The sequence below is a fragment of the Manis javanica genome, chromosome 18 (genome assembly GCF_040802235.1).
Source record: "Manis javanica isolate MJ-LG chromosome 18, MJ_LKY, whole genome shotgun sequence".
NCBI classification, from domain to species: Eukaryota; Metazoa; Chordata; class Mammalia; order Pholidota; family Manidae; genus Manis; species Manis javanica.
The window spans coordinates 3680090-3704330 of record NC_133173.1 but is presented as its reverse complement, the minus strand read 5'-3'; the positions used below and the strand labels follow the sequence as shown (position 1 = coordinate 3704330).

The following is a 24241-nucleotide window of genomic DNA, read 5'->3' as shown; positions in this document are numbered from 1 at the left end:
TGAGCACTGGGCTTTGTGCTGAGATGGGAAGCCTGGAGGATTCTGCAGGCAGGGGGGGATATAATCTGGCTCACAGTCAGATGGCAGTGCTGAGAACTGAATGGGGAGACAGACAGAAGCCAGAAGACCAGACAGGAGGCTCTTTGCAAAAATCCAGGTCAGAGATGATAGTGGCTCAGACTGGGGTAGTCAGGGTCCGGGTATATTTTTAACGTAGAACCAAGAATGTGTGGGAGGCTCAGATGTGGGCTTTGAGAGAGAGGAAGGAGTTAAGGATGACTGCGAGGTTTTGGCCTGAGTAACTGGAAGAACAGAGTTCAGTTGCTGAGATACGTGCCCAGGACAGGGGCTTCCTGACTGCCTGCAGGCACCGTGGAGCAGTGAGAACCCAGGGCGCTCTGGAGCCCAGGCAGAAAGGCAGAATGGGTGGCTGACATCAGGAAAGTGCATCGGTCACTGTGTTTCTGGGCAGGACTTCAGTCCCTGGGAGGGAGGCTGATAAAAACAGGGCACAGGGATCTGAGGCAGGTCACTATGGGATTCTGGCACGCGGGAACCAGACAGGAGTCCAGTTATCGGAGCTCAGGCACAAGGCCAATAATGGTGACTTGCAGCCAAATTACAGAGTGTGAGGCAACCTCAGTGCCTCTGCCTCCGAGGGGGCTGGGTCCCAGAGATGGGCGAGAGGCTGGCCACCCGGGGGTCAAGTGGCCCCCGAGCCTGGGAAAGAAGGCCACAGGAGCAGCCAGAAATCAGACCCGACTCCGTCTGCACCATCACCAGCTCATCAGCGTGAGGCTGGCATATTACGGACCTATTGATTCTAGGCCTTTAACATACTGGGCAGGGCCACAGGCCAGGTCACACAGAACGGCCCAGGCGTGCAGCAGCAGAGTCCCTCCACTGGGAGCCCCATTCTGTATGCATCTGAGATCTTGCGGGGAAGAAGAAAAGGCAGTCCCTGCCCTGGACGGGAAGAGCGGGATGTCAGCTCGCCAGTGCACCGTGAAGTAACAGCAGAAAACGTTCAGGGGGCCAGCTGGGAGGCAACATGGCCACCGCCGCCCTGTCGCCAAAAGGTTAGAAAGCGACCCGAGGGGAACAGGGCAGACAGAGGGGGAGAGGCTGCTGTTCTCAGCCTGGTGGCTGGGCGGCTGGCAGGCGGGTAGTCTCATTCAGCAGCACAAGGTTAAGCAGAGATCAACTGGGGATCGTTCTAAGCAACATCTTTCTTGCCAACTTTGTTCTTAGACTCCTAGACACTGATTAAACTTTTCCAAACACTTTCTGTCCTAGCTAGAGTATAAGACATTCCCACAAAATACAACTTGTTTCAAAATTAAAGCAAGTAAGGAAAAAATATATTTAATACATTTATTTTCCTACTTCATTATGAAGATATATATAGCCATTTCACGATCTGTTTGAATGAGAATAATTTCTTCAGTTGGCCCTAAAAACAAAACTGGGTTTATTTTCTGACAGGGTAATACATACTATCGAGCAATTACAAAGCGGCGGACCTTCACAAACCATCACTTTTGTTAACATGGAAACATCAGTACAAACTGGTTTGTTCTTGAGTCACATTTCTCTGACAGTCAACAGGTTTTCTATGCGTGTTTGTACACCATAAATTAATGGTCTTTTCTGTTTTCCTCAAAGTTCTCTCTATTTAAAAAAATTAAAATTTTAAAACAGTACATGAGAGAGATTGCAGAGAACCCTGAAGCCCCAGCGAAACGTGCTAGGCGGTCCCTGGTCACTCACCAGCCGAGGGACTCAACTCAGCACAGCAGCCTTGTGACCCCTGCAATAGACACTGTGCTTGAGGAAGCCTGCAAAACACGTTACGTATGACCGACGTGGAATGTTAGATCTGCAAAGGCTAAGGATCTCCTGTAATTAGGTAATAAATATTCAAGTCAATCAGAGTCAAAAATGTTGTTAGGTTAATTATCTTTGCCAAAAGACAAGGCCACATGTGTTAATGACCTTACAAACATTTCTATGCTTTGACCAAGTAATTCTACTATGGAAATCTATGATCAGAAACACAAGGGACTCAGACACCAAGATGTTTATTACTAAAAACTGTTTATAGTAAAGAAAAATTGGAGTCAACCAAAATATCCAACATATAAGAAATGGTTATAAATTATAAGGTATATATGATGGAATATTATTTAGTCATTAAAATTATACCTATGAATTATTTTAAAAGCAGGGAAGTAATGATTACATAATGGTTAAAATTTTAAGAAAACAGGATATAAATATGGACAGCGGTATCACATGTATTAAAGTTGCATGAAAAACAACTAAAAAAACACATTAAAATGGTAATTTTTGGTTAATGAAATATGAATATTTTTTTCTGTACCCTTGTAATTTTTACGTATTTCCCAAACTTAATACAATGAGCATGTGTTACTTTTTTAATGAACAACAAAGAATTCAGGGCCAAGTTATAAACAATGTCTTACTTTTCCTAAATGTAAAAGTTTAAAATTGGAAGCTAAAAAAGAAAAAGAACATGCCCAATGTTTCTCTGCTACTTTCTTATGCACACAGCCTGCCCATCAAACTTGATGGGAAGCTTCCTAAACAGACTTCTCTCAGGCATCGTCATAAACCTAATGCTGCCTCCCTCATAACAGGCGCTCAGTTAATACTTATAAATGAGGAAAGTTGGGGCAGCGGCAGTAGCTGTTCCGTGTAACAGAAGCGGCTGCAACAGCCCAAACGGTCTGTCCCTGGCACGGCCCATGGGCGGGCCTGGTAAGCACGGCTGGGCTCCGGGCACTGTGGCCCTTTGGTGTGGCCGCAGGGGGAACTGAGGTGGGTTGCATGGAGGCACGTGGAGAGCACCCCATGACCTGCGGCCCTCAAAGGGGTTCTGCCCCCACGGGACACAGCTTTCAAACGCAGGACTGTGTTCCTGCAGGCGCACTGGCTGTGCCCAAGCTGGGCGCTCTCCACTTCTCTGGGTGCAAGTCGACAGAGATGTGGGGGGGTAACCTTGACTTGGTGCTGATGACATTTTTAAAATAATTTTTAGTTATTAACATTAAGCTCATATGTTTTACTTATTAGGAAGAACAAATTACTTGTGACACAAAGGCCACGGGCGGCATGGCTGAGAGCCGCCAGTGACAGTGACACCAAAGAGCACGGCGTGCCGTCGGCACCTCCCATAATGCCCCCTTCACCCCCACCCTGTGCAGGAGGCACGGCCGACCCCCTGGTGACAAGTATAGAAACAGGCTTGTAGACTTACTAGGACACCCTGCTGGTGAGTAGCGGAGCTAGAACCCCACCCAGGGTGCTGTCAGAGCCCGCGGCAGAGGAGGAGGACGTAACTACAGTGGTGGTGGCGGGGGTCAGGGGTCATAGGAACAATACTGAGAATAAGAGGAAACACCTCCAGGGCTTACCTGCACCAGGCACCACTCTAAGAGTGCTACGCCTATCACCTCATTCGTTCCTCCCATGAAAACTCTGATCTTCATTTCACAGGGAGGAAACCGAGACAGAGATGTTAAGTGACTTGCCCAAGGTCACACAGCTGGAAAGTGGCAGAGGCCAGATCTGAATTCAGAACCCAACCTTTTGGCCATCATACATGCAGCCTCTGCGCTGCCCTAAAGCTTTATTTGAACATAAGATGTACATTGGCATGGAGGTCCTCATGGTTGGTTTTAGCCAAAGGACAGACTTCTCAGGAGAGGGTCCCATGTCTTCCAACTTTTCTGGCACAGAAACTTTAAATCAGTGAAATACAATGATTTCCCTCATTTGTGGAGTATAACAATGAACCAAAACTGAAGGAACAAAATAGCAGCAGACTCACAGACTCCAAGAAGGGACTAGTGGTTACCAAAGGGGAGGGGGGGGGGGGGGGGGGGGGGGGGGGAGGGAGGGACAAGGGGACTGAGGGGCATTATGTTTAGTACACATGGTGTGGGGATCACAGGGAAACAGTGTAGCACAGAGAAGGCAAACAGTGAATCTGTGGCATCTTACTACACTGATGGACAGTGACTGCACTGGGGTATGGGGGGGACTTGGTAATATGGGTGAATGTAGTAACCACATTGTTTTTTCATGTGAAACCTTCATAAGAGTGTATATCAATAGTACCTTAATAAAAAATTTTTTAAAAAGAAATACAAGTGAGCCTTTTACAGCACTATTTGGAGCACCCGTGCCATTGCGACCCTCCGCCGCAGGAATCAGCAGGAGCGCGGGAACGGCAGAGGGCGCGTGGCAGAAACTAGTTCTGCTGTCCGAGTTCCCACAGACGCCCGCGTCCCTGACTCAGTGTGTGGGGCCAGGGCTTCTTTGCCCCCTGGATGATTTCAAAGCCCTTTATTCCCCACCGCTGGGGAATTCATGAACTGTCTTTTATTTTTTATTCTATACGTCTTCTATTTGAAATGTGTGGTTAGATTGAAAGGACGAGAAAAAATACTACTTCAATCTGCGTTTAAAATATGACAACCGCAGTTTTGGTCACAGTTCCTATGCTGGGACAGATGCACATTCCAAAGCTGTGAAGTAAGCCCCTAACTTGGTGTGTTTCTCACTATTTCCTTAGGCCCAAGAGAAGAACATGCTAATGGAAGTCAAAAAACAAAGGCAAACAGTGAGCAAATCAAACACAGGCAGTAAAAAGTGATCGCTGCCAAGTGCACGTAGTATGGCAGCGCATGGGAGGTATGGACTCCTGCACAGAATTTAGGGACAAGCTCAGAGAAATGTCACTCTCTGAAAAAGAAACTCAGACATAACATAAAATAGATACTAGTATCCATGAAAACCTTCCCTGGAGAAATACTGCATGCTAAAATAATTTGTAAATGTCCTCTAGATCTCATGCAGGAGCCCAAGGCCTCTGCCCCATCTCACTCTATCTGCCAGCATGCGGAGGAATGGGCACCGTCTCAGGGCCAGCAGAGAGCAGGCCGGCCCCAGAGCAAGGCTGCCCAAGGTCTGTGACCCTGGGAACAAAATTCCCTCTCACTTTTTAAGTTTTGAGCAGATGACTATACCACAAAAGCCACAGACTACAACAAATGAGCACACATAAAGAGGATTCAGTCAGGGGCTTGGGAGGGGATCAGTTATCTTTACACCCTAGTTCCCTTAACCCACTCCAGCTCCCAAATCCTTGGTCAACACCTCCATGCCTCCCATTATTTCAGTTTATCCTATGCCTCTCGTTATCTCATTATTATCCCTCTTTACCTATGAAAAAACAGGCTTAGAGAGGCGGAGGAAATGCCCATGGTCACAGATAAAGAGGGGTGGAGCCAGACAGCCCAGGTCTGCCAGACTCCTGCATACCGCAGCCCCATCCTGGGGGTGCCCAGGGGAAAGACTGACTGACGGCAAGCTCACCTGGCAGGGTGCTGCCAAAATTCCAACAGACAAGAACTAGACAAGGGACAGTCAGGAAGTGTGACGAGTTGGGCACTGGAGGTAGGCAGGCTCTGAAAACCAACAGACAGCAGGAGGCTGTTTTGAGGTCTCCGTGCACACCCTTCCATCTGTGACTCAAGACATAACCAGTTGGGGATAGTCTCTAAGATTCCGTGGTCAGCCACGGTGATGGGCAAGCAGCCCTCCCTCAGGGGGGCAGAGGCCAGACGCAGGCTGCCCGGGCTTCACAAGCGGATGGTGCTTACCAAAGACTAACTGGGCCACAATCTCCTGTGGAGGGGCCGGCTTATTTATTTCTGTTCCCTCTGCCTCATACAGAAATACTGTATTTCTGCCACCACACTAGGTGCTTGAGAAAAATAGGCTGACTTCATTTATTATTTATTAATCTATCAACTAATGAGAAGTGAAAAAGAATAGTGAACTACTCAAGGAGGGAGGGAGCACACCGGCCCCCAAGGGTCAGCTCGTTTAGATGCTCACCTAACTCCTGTGCATGTGTGTGTGTGTCTGCATGCACGCTCACACGTGTGTGCATGCACACACTGAGATCTAAGGATGAGCCCTTCTACACTACCCTTCGGATTAAATGGCACGTTTACTGTGTGAAATCCTGCCAGCCAGAGACTTGCTCCTCCAGCGTCCTCCTGAAATGCAGGGCTGAGTAGTTAAGTGGAGGGTCAAACTTTTTACATGAAATTTAATCAGAATACTTTTCTTATAATCCAAATAAGCATTTTAGTCAAGCCACAGAAATCTGACTGGCCAATGAAAGGAGGGCGGGAAGGACCGAAGCACTGGGCTTTCGGGGGCATGGGCAGCCTCAGTCCAGGGCTGAAACTGGGGACGGGGGCACGGCGGGGAGCCGGGCAGCCTGAGCGGGGCTCCACTGCGAGGCCCCAGCCGCGTGTGGCTGTCAAGCGCTTGCAATGCCGCTCGTCTAACCAAGCAACAGTTTCAGTTTTATTCGCTCTTAATCAATTTACATCTAAACAGCTGCCTATGGCCAGTGACTACCACACTGGACAGGACAGGTCTGAGGAAGAGGGCCGGGAATGAAAAGAACACAGGAAAAAAAGACACTGAAAGGGATAAGTATAAACTTCCCACTTCAAAACTGTTTCTAAGCACTACTGTGTCTCTGACTGATGGGTGCCTGGGACCCCTAGCCCTTCCGGTTCATCCTGCAGCTCATCCTGCACTCACGAGACCCTGTTAACACCCCTGCCAGGTCATTTCCACCATCATCATGAGGTTCGGGGAACTCTGTTCTTTGCCTACGGGCGTTCAGTGGGAGGGCGGCCGGAGGCCCCTCAGGTCGTCAGACTCCAGAACTGTCCAGATGGCATCAAGGGACCCAAAGAAGTACCAGACGGACAAGCGCCTTGTCCATCCCGGCATCCAGCCCTGTGTGATCTGCTGGAATAGTCACTGAGAATCGGCCCCTCGTTTCACCACAGGGGCATCTCATGTACTTGGGACACAGTCTTGGAAGCTGCAGAAGCTGTGGGAGGTGAGCTCTGACTGCAGAAAGTGAAGGTGTTTAGATTAGGCCTGGGGGTTCCTATATGTCACTTAGAATATTACTTTGAAATTCAAAAAGGCAGCTCTCAGGATCTTCCAGCACGCAAATGTGCACATGGGACTGGATTTTCCACGTTGTGCGTGTGAGGACAGAAGAGGTTTCAAAGGCTGCTCAAGGGCTGCTGGAATATTTAGGGGGCAATGAGAAGGCATAGGCATCTCAAAACTTCCCCTCCTGCCTGGCTAACCTTGAACCAAGTTACTGAAACATTCCCCGCTCCCCCCCAGTTTTCCTTGGATACATGTTTTAGATTAAAAAACCCAGGCATAGAATTATAAGGGAAATGATTTTTTTCATATTTAACACAAACTTATTAATAAATGTTTATCACCTTAGGCCAAGTATTCTTGACATGGGATCAAAATACATGCAAAACTGAGTGTAATTATGTTTGAAATGTAATAAAAAAGCCTAGGTTTGAAATTAAAAAGGCTTTTTTAAAAAAAAGAAGTGAATGAGAATGTGTACACATGTATGTATTTTTCTCAGGAGGGGTTCATAGCTTTCACCAGATTTTCAAAGTGAAGGTAACTTTTTAGCTTTTTATTTTCTCTCATGCTTTATAGATTGTCTTTTCATACAGTCCTTTATAATTCTTAGGTAAAACAAATGTTTTATGTATACACATATTTTTAAACTATTATAAATATGAACTTTTCCTCCCTTTATGTATTTTAACTTGCCATGGATAACACACCCAAAAGGTTTTTTAAAGGATTTAAATTTTTTTTCAACTGGTTGTACCTCGAAATTTAAGTTTAATTATTGATGACAATTAATTCTGCTCAAGTTCAATTTCTCCTTTTTAAATTTACTCAGAATTTCTTTGGCCTAGTGTATGATCAATTTACACACACACACACACACACACACACACACACACACACACACACATATCTCCTATGAACAAACAGTGAAAACAACCCCAATGTTCCAGAGTAAGGGAGCAGTTAGATAAACAGTGGTACATCCAAGGGACAGAAATGTTTTTGAAGACCATTTAAACAGAGAGGAAAATGTTCATGACATAAAAAAAAAAAGATACAAAACTACATATGCAGTATGATGCTGGTTTTGTTAATAATATTTCTGGTCACAGAAAACTAAAAATACTGAAAGTGCCAAAATGTGAACAGGGATGTTATCTATTTTCTATGGTAAGCCAGTGTCACTTTTATAATCAGGAAAAAAGTATTGTTTTTAAAATTTGTCTGTGAATATCTATAAGATATCTTATCTTTTTAGAGAATAAGTTATATTGAATATATTTTTGTGTATAGTAATTCTGATTTGTTAATGCTATCACTCTCCTTTATCTTTATTTTGAATATTGGCTCAGCTATTATAGTGAATTAAAACCTACAATGATGCTTTCATTGCTTTTATCACAGTCTCATTTTATTAGGGACTTTTACTTTTTAAAATTTGTTGCTATGTTGTTTCATCACATAAAAGTCAAATAATGCTCTGACAATTTACCAAATATGTGTATTAACCCTAAAGGGTTCTTGTGAAGATAAAGCAATCTATGCAGAGAGCTGAATGCAGTGTCTGGCACACCAGCTCTCAATAAATGTCTGCTATCATTAGCAGTATTTTGAGATTAATATTACTATTTCCCATCTGTTTGAATTTAACTGATACATGTTTTGTCAATCACTTTTTTAAAGAATCTCATAAAAACATCAAAGGAAAGCCACTGAAATTGAACTAGGAGTCAAAGACTTGATTTTTAAGCTCTGGTTCTCACACATTGCTGCGCAGCCTCGGGGACTCATTATCCCCTCAAGAAAGTCACCGCTCTGGACCGGGCCCTCCAGGCCCCAACTGCTGTGCCATGGGGCTTTCTCCCTTCTGCTACCTGACTGTCCCCTAAACTAGTTAGAATTCATAAACCCTCAGTCACCAACAAAATGACATGATTTTGTTAAAATGTAGTAGTCAGAAATGTAAACCGTGCACTTAGTTTTTAAAAATACAATTGGAAAGGACTAGGTAGTTACACACAGGATGTGAAAGGCTACAACTATGTACCAAATAGCCCTACACTGAGAGAAGCCCTCTGATCCTCTCCCCAGCGGCCTGACAACCCGGCCGCACAACCAACAGGTGTCCCAGCTGTTCTGCAGGCTGGAACATGCGAAAGAACGCCGGCTCGCCGCAACCTCTGCCGAGATAATGCCCCTTCCTGTGCCTGCCAGGCCCGCCTGGAGGTCGGAGGGCTGTAACCCAGCCACGCCTGACTGATGGCCCACCCCTTGCTGAGGATTATCGACAGGCAGCCTGCAGAGCTTGCTTTGGTTTACTGACCTGGTAAGTCTGTGTTCTCTGTAAAGGGCCCTAGGGTCAGAGGAACAAAATGTGCTTTTAGATCCTACCTTAGGGTAGAAAATTGGTCTTTAACCAGTATTAAAACAGCACTATGCTTACCAACCAATGTGCTAGTAAAGAACGGGTGAAATAATAGATGTGAAAGCTTTGTGTAAACTCCAGCATGATCTACAAACATAAAAAGAAAGACTGGGGTGAGCGTTTAATAATGTAGATAACTGGTGAAGAACTACGTTGTACACCTGAAACCAGTGTTATATTGTCTATCAGCTAAGTCTTGTGTTTAAGTAAATAATTATACGCAACCTAAGCTGAACCAAAATCTGTGCTTCTAGACTGTGTTCACGGGTTGGAAGACTCAGGACTATTAAGAGGTCCGCTCTCCCTGTCCTAGTCTACAGAGTCAGTGCAGCCCCATTCAAAATCCCAGCGGACCTATTTGTAGGTCTCAACAAGTTGATTCCAAAAGTATATGGATAAACAAGAAAAGAACAGCATTGGAGGACTCCCATCCCTGATTCCAAGCCTCCCTATAAAGTCACTGCAAACAAGACAGTGGGCTGTTAGTCTGATTTCACTCATGTGCGCAAAGGAAAAACCAAAAATCAGAAACCAAAGCACACAGGCAGAGAGCAGACTGGCGGTTCCGGAGGCAGAGGGTGAAGGCAGGTGAAATGGGTGAACAAGGTTAAGGGGTACAAAGTTCCACATATAAAGTAAGTCAGTCACGGGTATTAATGCACAGCATGGTGACTATCGTTAACAATAGAGACCAAGTCTTAAAAGTTCTCAATACAAGAAAAAAATTTCTTTTCAGCTATGTATGGTGACAGACGTTAACTAGACTTATTGTGGTGATTATTTCTCAATATATATAAATATCAAATCATTATGTTGCACACCTAAAACTAATATGTTATATGCACACCTGAAACTAGTATGTTACATGCCAATTACACCTTTAAAAAAAAATGTAGTCTTAGCAAAATGATAGACACAGAGACCAATGGAACAGAAGAAAAAGTCCAGAAATAGACCCACACATATGTGGCTGATTGATTTCCAACGAATGTGCTACAGTGATTCCGCAGGAGATGGAAAGCTTCTCAACAAATGGCCCTGGAACAATTCAACATCCATGTGCAACAGAGAGTGGCCCTCCACCCATACTTCATACCACATAAACAAAATTAACTTGTAATTACCTAAATGTAAAGCCTAAAACTATAAAACTTCTGGAACACACACAAAAAATCTTTGTGACCTGGAGTTAAGCAAAGAATTCTTAGATAAGACTCAAAAGGCACAAATCATGAAAGAACAAAACTGATAAGCTGGACTTCGTCAAAATTTAAAATTTCTGCCCTTTAAGTCTTTGTAAAGAAAATGAAAAGATAAGCCACAGAAAGAAAGTACTGGCAAAACACATATCTGATAAAGAAATGGTATCCAAAATATATAGAGAACTCTCACAACTCAATAGTTAAAAAATAACAACTCAATTTAAAAACTGGAAGAAGCATTTCTACCAAAGAAGATGTAAGAATGGCAAATAAGCTCACAAAGACCTGTTGAACATCATGAGCCATTAGGAAAATGCAAACTAACAGCGTAGTGAGACACCACTACACACGCAGTGGAGTGAGCCAGCGTTTGAAACTGAAATACTGCAACTTCATACCCAGTAGGATGACTACCAGCAAAAAAAAATACCCAACCAACAACAACAACAAAAAAAAGAAAGTGCATGTTGGAGACGTTATAGAGAAACTGGAACCCTTGTGCTAGGATGGTGGGAATGTAAAATGGCACAGCCACTGTGGAAAACAGGATGGTCATTCCTTGAAATATTTCAAACAATTGCCACATGATCCAGCAACCCCACCTCTGGGTATGCACAGGATCGGGAGCAGGATCTGGGAGAGAGGTTTGCACCCCCATGCTCACAGCGGCATCGTTCACAACAGGCAAGAGAAGAAAACAACCCAGGTGTCCATCTGTGGGTGATGGATCCGCAGAACAGCGTGGGTACATACCATGGAAGGCACCCACACATGCCCCTGCCACCCCGGGGTGAGCCTGAGGACATGGCACTGAGTGAAATACGGGAGGCACAGACAGACGAGCATTGTACGTTCCCACTTAGATGAGGTCCGGGGAGCTGTGAGTTCACAGAGACAGAAAGACACACGGTGGCCACTGGGGAAGGGAAAGGGGGGCTTTAGTGTTCAGTGGGTACAGAGCTCCAGCTTTATAAGATGAAAAGTCCGGGAGAGGGGATGCACAACAGCGTGAGTATACTGCACACTACAGAAATGCATGCTCAGAGATGGTGAACAGGGTCACTTTGATATTGTTTTTTAACCACAACTTACAAAAACTGAAATAGCCAGTGCTGGAGAGACTAGAGTCACTGGAACTCTCCCACCTTGCTGGTGGGACCGTGCCAGAGCACAGACACTTTGTCAAACAGTTTGGCAGCTCCTTATGAAGTTACATATACACTTACCATATGATTCAGCAGTTTCACTACTAGGTGTTTACGCAAAAGCTGTCTGTGAACGTCTTTATTCACAACTGCCTGAAGGTGCTCACAATCCAAATGCCCACCAACTGAGGAATGGGTGAACGGTTAGTGCCTCCGTACAAGGCACACTGCTCAGCATAAGAAGGAAGGCGTGACTGGAAAACACAAGGGGGAGGGCCAACTATGCTTCCCAAACAGATATGCTCAAGCCTTAACCCCCAGTCCCTGTGAATGTGACCTCCTCTGGACCCAGAATCTTTGCAGAGGTCATACTGGATTAGCGAGGGCCCTCAACCCAATGGCTGGTGTCCTTATAAGGGAAGGAAGAGGGACATCTGGACACTGAGATTTGAAAGAAGGTCACGTGGAAATAGCGGTGGAGAGTGAGCAATGGAGCTACGAGCCAAGGGACCCCAAGGACTGGCGGCAACCCCCAGAAGCCGGGGCGAGACAAGGAAGTCTCCCTAGGGCCCTCTGAGAGCAAGGCCCTACTGACACCTTGATTTTAGAACTCCAGTCCCAGAACCGTGAGAGAAGAAATGTGGGGTTTATGGCACTTTGTTGCGGCTGCCCCAGGAAACTAAAGCATGCAACAACACGCTGAGTCCCAAACGCCATATGCCAAGTGATAGGGGCACTCAAACGGCTACCTATGCGTGGTTCCACTCACAGGACACACGTGGAAAGGCAGAACCACAGGTCAGCGGTTTCCAGAGGCTGGAAGTCGGGGGTGGAGGTCGATGACAAAGGACACAGGCGACTTGGCAGGACGATGGAACTGGTCTGTATCTTGATTGTGGAGATTTCACAATACAGAGCTGTTAACGCTAAAAAGGCCAGTTGTGCGGTATGTAAACTGCACCTCAAAAGAGTTTACCTAAAAAACATGTGCTTCTGGGATTCTCTTTTTTTCTCAGTTTGTCAAGAATACTGGGAAGAAGGCTCCTGCTGGCCTAACCTGGGATAATGTGAGCATCGAAACCACATTAACAGTTGTGAATTAACACTCATGGAATAAAATAACAAATCACAAAACCAGATCTACAGAAATAAACAAAAAGATTTGTAAACTGAAAGATTGATGAGGATCAGGTTAAAGGATCTCCTTGCAAAATACTTCCTAATTACAAAGGGGAAGAGGGACTGCAGAGTGAAGCCTGACAGACACCACCTTAGGTAAGTGGAAAAAGTGGACATCGTCAGCAATGGGACTAAAGAAAATCACCCACTTAGAAGGTAACGGCACCTCTCCTGTGCTCTTCTGGCCAAAGACGCATAATGTGAACCTAATTATGAAGAAACATCAGAGAAACCCCGACTGAGGGATATGCCACAAAATAAATGGCCTGTCATCTTCAAAAGCAGCTGGGTCACAAAAGTAAAACATAGTTTTTTTCATGTCAAAAATAAAAGACTGAGAAACTGTTCAGACTGAAGGACACTAAAGACAGTAACTAAATACACAGGCTTCTGAACCGGGCCCTTTGCTACGGATGACGGTAACGAGCAGTGGGGGGAAACGCGCACAGGCCTGTGGGTCGGCTGGTAACGTGCCACCGCAAGGGTCTGGAGCGGGGCGACTCTATGAGGTCGTGCAGGACAACGTCCTCGCTTGTAGGAAACACAGCGAGGTGCTGTGGGTTGGCAGGACATCGGGTCGGCAACGTGTTCTCAGGGGGAAAGGAAAGCTACTTGTACTCTACTAACTTTTCTGTAAGTCTGTACTGGTTCGAAGTTTAAAAAGTACTCAAAGAAAGAATCCTGGGAAGGCCAAGGGCTGTCACTTCAGCCCATTCCTCAGCGGGACAGGAGAGGGACAGTAGGGGAGATGCCGTGTTTCTCTGAAGTTGGCAATACCATACCCCAAAATCGGGATCTGAAGCGCAGCACACCTTGGGAATGTTCATCTCCGGAAGCACGAAATTCAGCAGAAAGCAAAATCTGCCTTATTTTGGATACGGACGATCTAAAAGGCCAACATATGAGTTGGGTCTACGGGGAAGACCTCCGTCAGGGGTTATCACCGTGAGACTCCCAGGTCATCACACTCAAGAAAGGACTCCAGCATGACAGGGTGCAAATACGTCATCCTGTACTCGTCCTCATCACCATTATATTTAAGCGCTCCTGTCAGCGCTCCCACATGCAGTCCCCAGCTTGACTGTCACCTGTGCTTTATGAGACACCATCAGCCGATGAGTCCACTTCCACAGCAAAGACACAGCCCCTCAGGCGTGCCGAGGCAGCCAGACGGGTCGGTTCATGCCACATCTGAAAGTCTACATCTCAGTGTCGACACCACACCTTAAACTGTGGAATCAGAAAAGCTCCTCGGTTTTCAGAGACCAGGATCCTAAGTCAGTCGCATCAGACCTTGACAACAGTATCACATGTCACTGGCTGAAACGCCACTTTGTGCTGTTTCCAGCAAGGCCCTTGGCTGACGTGAATGGTCAAAGTGCCAGCGTGTGCCCTAAGGGCCAGGCAGAACCCTGCTGCGCTGCCCATGGATCTGTGCTGCCCAGTGTGCTAGAAACCAGCCCCCTGACGGTAGCGAGATGCGGCTGGTCCAAACTGAGGTGCTTCCAGTGTGAAGTATCAGATTTCAAAGACTTAGTACCCAGAGGGGAAAAAGAAAAAAGAATGTGAAATGTCTCATTAATGTTTTTTTATATTGATTCTGTGTTGAAACGGTAATATTTTAGATACGTTGGGTTAAGTAATGATTTAAATAATGTTAAAATTAATAATACCCGTTTTTCTTTAACATGGCTAATAGAAAAGCTTCAGTTACCTCCGTGGCTCACGATTTATTCCTACTGAACGGCACTGCTCTGGACCACTTGTGAAATGACACTGTCTTACACCGTGGGGACTAGGACAGAGCGTGAGGTGGACTTCCCAGAAGGCGGAACTGTGTCTGGGCCCGGTTCGCCCCTCGAGAGCTAATCTTTTCAGGGATCATCTCTGCCTGCCCTCTCACACTCTACTCGGCTTGAAAAAGTGAGCGGAGGTACCTGGAACTCGGACGCACTGCTGCGTAGCTGGCTCACGTTTGGTAAGGATCCTCCGTGGTACTGGGTAAGGCGCAGTTGCTGAAGCTTCTGAAATTGAACCTGGAAACAAAGAGATTTCAAGACTGCTGAGCGATGACAGCAAAGATCTGACAGAAGCATCAAAGTATGCTGTTTTGTAGTGAAATGTGCAAGAGTGACAGTCTTGGTTTCAATTTTCTTTTCTACTTAAAACCTTCAGGTTCCCAGAGCTTTCTGGTTTTTTGATTAGTCTGTTTTTAGAAAGAGTTTACCCATGTTCCAAACATCCCATTCACCATGTTAGCAAGATAACCTTTGCAAGGCCTTTGAGTGTTTATGTGTAGGTGAGCAGGCACAGCCTTTAGCAGCGAAAAAAGAATTCCTCAAAGAAAAACTAAGCCACTCTCTAGTGACTCTGACACATTAACTGTGTTCCCTGCTCCACACTTTTCTGGTCTCCATCTACATGCGTAAGCACAAACTGCAGACAGCTGATCGCCTAGGCACAATCTTGCATGCTTACATCTTAACTCTGTTCTATGATATTAGGCAATTCCTTTTAATGGCTACATAACATTCTTTGTCTAAATTATTTCTTTAGAACACACTGCAAAGAGTGATCACTAAGCCTCTGGGTACGGGCCTCCTGATGGCTCCCAACGCACACTGCCAGAACGCTTTCCCAAAGGGTATACCAACGTATATATGAGAAAACGTTTCACCAAAAAACTCACCAACAGTGGATTTGACCATTAATTGGGGTAAAGGGGGAGGCCAATTCAACGGGTATCAAACGGTATCCCACTGTTTTAATATGCCTTTCTTCTGTTAAGTTCTTTCTTGCTTCATTTTTCAAAAGGCAGTAAACTGGTTACAGTTCTTGTAAACCCCAAAGTGGTCCAATTTGGTCTCTAAAGAGTTCTGTTTCTAAAGTAAAAAATTACTTCTGTGGTTATGTAACCTTGGCACTTGTAATTCATGTAGGGAAAAGGGTAGGTGGGAAGCCCGAGGCAGAATTTTACCCTTTCATTTCTCTCTTTGTCTGACAATGATTAAAAACTATGACATACGAGCCCCTGAGGTGAGCCAGATGCTGCCCCACTTCATCCCTAATCCTCCCCACACCCAGCAGTGCAGACTGCATCCCCTGCCTCCACAGGCCTGGGGACCCCGACGACATGGGGCGTCCAAGACTTGCCCAAGGCCGCACGGCTAGAGGAGGCCGACCTGTGGCTGAGCCAAGGCCCACTTTCCTATTTCTGCCTCGGTCCCTTCCTTTGCTCCATTTCTCCTTCATGACCGTACTGGTGACAAGCTCAGAGAAAAAGGGAGTGTGGGAGGCCAGAAGCACCCCGAGCCTATGAAGCTCTCTGGTTTTCTTTTGTGTTTACATTTACCGTGAAAAAACTTCAAATACATACAAAACAGAACGATGAAACCCCATGTATCCATCTTCCAATTCAACAATTACCAGCTTATGTCCAATTCTGATTCATTGTCCCCCCTGCCTCTACCCACGGTACCCACAGAAGAAACATCACACCGTCCATGGGTCAACGTGCATCTCCAAAAGATAAGAACTTGTATCTTGCAAGTTTTAAAGGCATATGAAACCCTGAGGCAGTTTTAATTTCCTTATACCCAGAGTATTTGATTTCTCAACTGGGAGATGATTATAATCTATCAATCGAAACCCAGATCTGAGAGTCAAATACAAGAAGGACACGGTGGGCTTTTTCTATCTATCAGCTGAGCTACAAGAACAAAGTCTCAGCTTTTGATCTTAACATCCTCAAAGCACTTACCAGAGGCATTTGACTCGCTGTCCTTGAAACCCTCTGGACAAAATTCTTGGCCCTCTTGATCTCTTCTTAAATCAATCCACCCATTTATTCACTCATATAAAAACTCCTAACTCTATTAGGTACTGTGCCAGGCACTGGCCCACTAAGATGACTACGTGCCGAAGCTCCCGCCTTCAGAGAGCTCCCACTGGCGCCTCGACTCCTACCCAAAAGCTGAGTTTTACTCTAGCTCGAGACCTGCCTTCAGCTGAGCCTGTGTCCCCCGCACGGACCCCCACTCTGCCCTCCCTCCCTGAGTGCCTGTTCCTAGAGCGTTCGGAGGCCGCTGCGCTGCAGCACCACGAGCACAGGGCTTGGAGCTGGAAGCCCTGCTTCTGAAACCTGGAGCTCCGTGGGGCTGGGGAAATCTTTCTGCTCTCGAGTCCACACAGATGATGTAGGATCGAAAGAGAAAACAGATGTGAGGCGGTAGGTAAGATGGAAGGCTCTGGACAACTCAAAATGTAACCGTTATTGTTGATACTATCAGCTACCTCTTAACCCCTAAAAATCCTGATATTTTTCTTTTTTGAAATTTAGAATCACTGAGCGAGAAAGAACCTTAGAGACCGTCTTCAACCCCGTCACGCTTACTGATGGTGACACAAGGACCAAAGAAAGAAGAATGATCAGCGGAAGGCAAGAGGCCTCAGCCTGGCGGGCCAAGCGTCACATTCAGCCTGGAGAGTTCTGGTTGGCCCACATGAGAAGGACCCACCCAAGGCTTTACATTTTAATTTTAAAATTGTAAGACTGCATAAAAGTCTGGATTTCCAACTTCTTCTGATTGAAAGATGAGACAGCACTGAACCCATATTCTTGCACGGCCAACAACGCTTGGAGCCGACAAGTGGCCGCCCATTAGACAGGGCTGGGGTTATTCTGTTTGCCCAACACCTCCCAGCGTCCTATTATTCTTCCACGGGGGACCGAGATCAGCTACCACTTACCACCATCTCATCCCTGGCCCCTCTACTCATTTTCCGTACGACCCTCACCCTGTAACTTGCATTAGCAACCTGTAGCCTATAGCCACATACTGTAGTAGAACTTCCTTCAATGTCTATATGAAATGAGGCCCATGCCCCAAATATTCCTTTTTTGAAAAGTCTCATAATAGTATAATCCTAAACAAAATCCTAACAGGCCTTTTTACAGAAATTGACAACATAAATTCTAAAATGCAAGGATGTGCCAAGGACCTACAATAGCCAAAGCAATTTTTAAAAAGAGCAAAGGTGGAACACAAAAATTCCCTTGTTTCAGGAGTTACTATAAAGCTATAGTAACCGCAGTAGTATGCTATTGTCAGAGGGAGAGATGTTACAGATCACTAGATAAGAAGAGAGGGTCCACAAACAGACCCACGTGTACGTGGCCAATTGCTGTCTGATGAAAGTGCCATAGCAATTCAGTGGGGCGAGGAAAAGTGTGTCAGCAAACGCTGCCGGTACACAGACATCCTTAGAAAAATGCAATTGAGTATATAGACATTCAGGGTGACAGCCAAGCTCAAACCCCTGGCTCTGCCACTAACCAGCCACGAGACCTTACCTCTCGGGCTTCGTTCACTCACCCACAAAATGAAGAACACTCCACACACACATTCCACAGAGTCCCTGTGAGAACCACGGACCAACGAACACAAAGGGGTCGGCACAGCTCCCGGCAAAGAAACAGCACGCGATACTCAGCCTGAATCCTGTCTTTCTAGTCTCCCCTCTACAGTCCTCTCTGCTCCGTAACACATCCAATGTTTGTTTGAATAGAAAAGCAATGGTTTTTCCCAAGTCTTCCGGCCAAATTAACGCTCCAGGCTGCTGTGCTGTGTTTATCCGGTGGTTTTTCAAAACTACAAGTTGTGCTTCAAAGTCGAACTTCTTGAACAAGTTTGCAGCCCTGTCTCTGTATCCTCCCATCTGACCCCCCCGTGCCTCACCCGGTGCCCTGTGCAGGTGGCCCTCACCACGGTCACCCCCCACCGCTACATGACCAGACCGAAGGGCACATCCTCACCAGGTCACACACCAAGTCAGCAGCACTGGGCTCAGCAGCTGGCATTCTCTCCTTTTAACAATAACCTTCCTGGCTTTCCTCCTACGCCCCTGGTTGCTCTTGTCTTCTCTGCTTGCTGCCCCTCTACCTCACCTCTAAACGCTGGGGCTCCTTGGGGCTCCTAGGACCTTCCACTCTGTAACTGGGTCAGAAACTCAAATGCCCACAGGCGCTGAGTATGGAATATAAGGCAGTGAAGCAGGCTGGAATAACTGTGAGCAGCACCATAGGGAGTGGTGGGGACTGTGGCAATCTGAAGACCACATACACGCACAAATGGGGGCAGCCACTATTCAGCACCAGGCAACTGCTACCATGTAGAAATGTAGGGTGAGTATTGTTAGATGATCCCATGTTTTCAAAAGAAGTCAGAATCCAGATTTTAATATAAAATCTCAAAGTTCATTGCTGGCTCTAATTTTTGTAAAAAATGGGGCACACACACCCCCACCCAAAGAATTTAGGTCACCAATTTGCAAAATGTGTTCTCAAAATTTCTCCTAGGCCACTGATTCTACTCTCACAAGTACACCCCAAAGATCCCACATTTAAATCAACAGCCCAGATTTCCCTCCCGAGTTCCAGGACCTGCTAGACCACCTGCTAGACCACCTCTACTTAAATACCTCACAGGCGGCTCGAACCCAGCACTGCGCGACACTGAGGGGTCTGACCCTCTGCAGTGACCCCTCTCCTCGTGGAGGGTACCCTGAAATGGCTCAAGTTTGAAAGCTGGGGATCATTCCTTCACCAAGCCGGATCCTAGCCACTTCCTAAGTGTCAATCATTCATTGCTCTGCCCACTGCTGCCATCACCACAGGCCTTAGATGAGTATTAAGACCTCCAAACGGTTTCTCTGCCACTTTCTCCTCAGTTGTAGTCACCACTCTGGAACTAGAGGGATCCTTTTAAAATGCAGATCTCCCCGGGTTCAACCCCTTCAATGATTTCAATTGTCCTTAGGATCAAGTCCCAAATCCTGTCTCCACAATCTGACCCCTGTGAATGCTACATCTCAAATCACCCTCCTCGTCTCCTCGATGAACCTCTGTTCCCTGTGCCTGAACCATCCCCTTCCCTCAACACACAGGCATAGGCTTCAGACACCCTCCCCACGTGGGCCACCACCGAGTGGGGACTCAGGGATGTTCCCAGAGCTCCATCCGCTCCCCCTTCTGTACTCATCAAAATGTGCCCTTGCTTGTCAAATGAATGCCTTCCACAATAAACCCCAAGTCTGTGAGGAGGTGTTTTACTTGCTCACTATTATATCCCCAGTGTCTACCCTACACACTGGGGACTTGTTAAGTATTTGATGAACAAATTAATAACAAACTAGTAAGCGACGCCACGTCTTCACGTCCTCCACACCCACCCTACCGACCACAGGGGCCGCTCTGGTGCCCACACACCGATGAAGGGCCCAAGAAACAGCCGCCTTCCAGGCACCACCTGCCTCCACTTCCTCACTTTTCTCATCCCAGGTACCACTACTAAACCAATCTCGCTAGAATTCTCTTATCAAACTTTTTCTACTCCTTACTGGAAAGCTGAACCCCTAACGTGAGAGAGAAAAATTCTCCATAATCCAACCCACCCCACCTGCTAGGCAAATAGGATGTAAGTCCAGCTCTGAAGGACTGGCTGTGACGATGTAGAGGTGGCACAGAGGGGGGAGTGCCTAGACGGGCTGTGGCCGTCTGCCCCGGGCCGGTCACGGAAAGGCAGTGTATCTGCCACCCAGTCACCAGTGATGAACTGGATGGATCTTCTCCACCTGGGATTGCTGGGGCCTTAGGGGTTTACAGACATTTGCCTGAGGATTTAAGAGTTCTCCATGAGAAGTGCTCAGTTTTGTGATTTCATGATGACAATAACCCTGAAAATGTTTAAATAAGCAAATATTACTAGCAAATTCAGTGTTATACTTTGCTTGTGTATTTATGAACACAGTGGAGCCATGAAGAATCACTTGCAATTGGCAGAGGAGAAAAGAACACAGGCAGAATTAACGTGAAAAAGATGCAGCAGGTGAGGGGCAAAGTGACATCACAAGGTTGTAACATTTAGACTAGAAAACAATGGTGGCCACACTGAGTCACCACATGGGACACAGCTGATCACCCGGCTGAACTCCAGGGCATCTGACCTAAGGCGTTAGCACCATATGCACACTGACAACTTCAATTCAGTTGAGGAAAATAGCATCTGTCACATTAACGTTGTTAATTTGAATTGATTGCGTTTTTAACTGATTTTGTACATATGTTTTAATTTATGGTCCATCACAGCCATAAGCATAAACTTTTATACAAGTTTATGTTTGAACATATTTGAGGAACATAAACGCATTTAAGTGAACACTAAGGATCTGTGCGAAAAAAATGTTTACCTTTATAAAGAGTCTGTACATAACTCATGGCTTCATCTTTCAAGGAGGTCTTAAAGGGGAACATTGACTGGGGGAGAGATTGGATCAACTCTAGGGGTACAGACACACAGAGCACATGGATTTGTACACATGTGACTTAAGCGCCCGAACAAGTAACAGGCTACAGCGCCCATCATGCGCCAGCTTCCACCCATTCTCCTCACTGCTGAGCTTGCCATGCTCATTCCTGAATCTCACCAAGGTCACAGATGCAAATGCCTGTGGACACCAGGCAGGTAATAAAGGAGCGAAGCTAGTTGGGGCATGAGAAAACTTTTTCTTGAAATCTCAGCCTTCTTTATCTGTATTTTTTTTGTCCTCAGTGTGATAGAAATGCAAATGAAAGAACAATTTCCCTTTCGCCTTTACTTCACTATAAGAAAAACACCACGCAAAGTATGATCAACAGCAAGTGCCAGCTAGTTTCGGTGCGGGGAATCAGGACGGGGTGTGGTGGGCACGGGGGCCCTAGAGAGCCCATCAGAGCGGCGACCAGCACCGGCTCCAGCTGCCGGCTGCCGGGTGGGACTCAGGATGCATCACCAGTCTCCCAACTTTAAATAAGTAACAATTTTGCGTAAATATATGTACATATATATATGGAAAGAAAGAACGAACTTTTGATTTCCTATGAAAATCTCCCAATTAGAAAATTCTGGCAACAGGGTTAAGTTTTCCCAAACACTGTGCTGGTCTAATGAGTAAAGCGCGCCTGCGGCTCGGCGGGCCGGGGACCCCCAGCGCCGGGCCCTCGGCGCTCCCGCGGCCCCCACGCGCCCGGCGGCCCCAGGTCGGCGCCGGGGTCCCGCTGGCCCCGGGCTGCGCGGAGCCGCCACGGCCTCGCTCGGCCGCTGCCTCGGTCGCCGGCGGCTTGGCCCGGCTCGCGCCCCCCTCGGTCGCCGGTGGCGCTGTGCACTTGCCGGTCCCACCGCACATCCGGGGCCGCGAGGACGCGCCTCGGCGGAGGGACCGCAGCCTGGCGCCCGACGCGGGGCCACCGGCGGGGCCGCGACCCCGAGCCCGCCGGCGCCGGGCTCTCCCGGAGGGTCTGCCCCGGGCCGCCCGCGCCCCGCGCCGCGCCCGCACCCCTCGCGCCCCCGGCCCGCAGGCGCCCCCGTCCGGCCCCGCCCGCGCCTCGGCCCGCGCCCGCCCACCCGCGCGCCCGGCGCTCGCCCGCGACAGGGTGGGGTCGGTCCTGAGCCGCTAGGAGGCCCGCGTCTCCTCGGCCTGCCGCTGCGTGTGCAGCGCGATCTTCTCGCTGAACTTCCGCGGGTTGGCGCCGCCCGAGCCCGGCGAGGCGGCCATGGCGCGGCCCGGCGCCGGCGGAGGGGAGGCGGCGGGCGCGGGGCCTGCGTCCCGGCCCGGCCGCCCGTCCGCAGGCCGCCGCCCGAGGCCCGTCGTCCGGCGACCCGGCACAGCAGCCGCCGCGGCCCCGCCGCCCGCCAGCGGCCGGGAGCGCGCCCGGGTCCGCCCCCGCGCCGGCCCCGCCCTCGGCGCGGCCCGCCCGCCGCCCGGCCCCGGCCCCGGCCCCGGCCTGCAGCCCTCCGGCCGCCGAGCGCGGGCATCCCCGGGCCCTGGGTCGCCGTCACAACTTGAGGACGGGGTGGAATACCTCCCGCGCCTTCCCGGTTCCGGGGTTTCCTTCGGGAGGCGACGCTGGGCGCCCCACGCGTGAGCCCCGCTTCCCCTCCACCCAGCGCGCCGCCGGGCCGCCCGGGTCCCCCAGGGCGCAGGGACCAAATCTGCATCTGTTTGGAAAACGGTCTCCCGGTTTGCCCGGACTTGGGACGCCGTCCCCGCCGGGGGCAGCCTCTTCGCTCCTCGGCCCCGGCCCCTTTTCCAGGTTCTTTCCAAGCCTCCCCGTGGCGTCTGCAAACCCCAGGAGCCTCCACTTTATAGGCCGCCCCTCTCGGCATCACCGTCGATGTGCATGAAGATGTCCCCGGGCAGCTTGAGAGGGTGTCGCGCTTGGTAGATCAGGAACTATCAGAGACGTGCTCCCAAGTAAGATCAGCAGCACCCACGCGCTCCACCCAAGATTAAACCTATGAAAACATTTGGCCTCATTTACCTGGTATTTATTAAAGAAATATAAAATTAGACGTAACTAAAGCCCCACCCTTATTCTGTCTCCTCCAGATAGTCTCTGGGCTCACGTTGATGCCCATCATTCCCGTTCCTGTTTGTATGCTTCTATTACATAAGCATGGACCCACCACCTGCATATGGATACCAAATTTTGTTTTTAAACTTTAAAGAAATGACGTCATGCTGAGTAATCTTTGGCAACTTTTTTCATTCCCCATTATGTTCTCGGAGATTCGTTTGTGTTGATTCATTTAACTCCTGTGTGGTATTACATTGTTTTTCACTTGTCTCCTGTATAGTGTACAGCTGGAGTTTTTAGAAAATTTAGTATGAGACTCTGTTAGCTAGAGCTGAGCTTATTTTATTAGTTATAATTAGATTTCTTTCTTCCGTTTTATTTTGTGCTATTTACCATGCCTTTTCTTTATATTTTACCTTCTGCTTTCCTGTTCTGTAGTCTGGGTTCAGTTTCAGAGAACAGAAATCATTCCAGAGTTTAAGTACAAAAGGATTTATTATAGGGTATAAAATAATTTAAGGACTTATTTGGCGGTCTGAAGCAGCTCTCCAGGTTGAATGTTCAGGAATGACTGAGAGCTGTGGTGCAGAGCCAGGCCACCAAAGGAGCCACTGCCTCTCCTGACAACCTGGAAGCCACCGACTGAGTTGGAAAGCTGCCACTCCTGAACCACGTAGCTACTGTCGTGATAAGAAGCCACTGCAGAAAAATCAGACCCCCGCACAACCCCCTCACCAACAGACACAGCACACACACAGGCCCTGCTTCACTTCCACCTTACCAAACCAGAGAGAAAATTTGATTTTAAGAGCCAAAACTGCATCCAGGATCCTAGCTATAATAACATCTAGGAAATGCAGTTGTAGCCTTTCAGCTTCTG

At 47.7% G+C, this 24241-nt stretch overlaps 1 protein-coding gene across 1 annotated transcript in view; it reads right to left on the bottom strand.

The window, feature by feature from the left end:
• CRTC3 (CREB regulated transcription coactivator 3) overlaps positions 1 to 22708 on the bottom strand; it is an 88105-nt gene extending 65397 nt beyond the window's left edge. Inside the window, 2 exon segments of the mRNA XM_037000477.2 lie at positions 14906 to 15004; positions 22428 to 22708. Coding sequence (XP_036856372.2) covers positions 14906 to 15004; positions 22428 to 22559 — 231 coding nt within the window. The 5' untranslated portion in view covers positions 22560 to 22708.
• Between the last annotated feature and the right edge of the window lie 1533 nt (positions 22709 to 24241).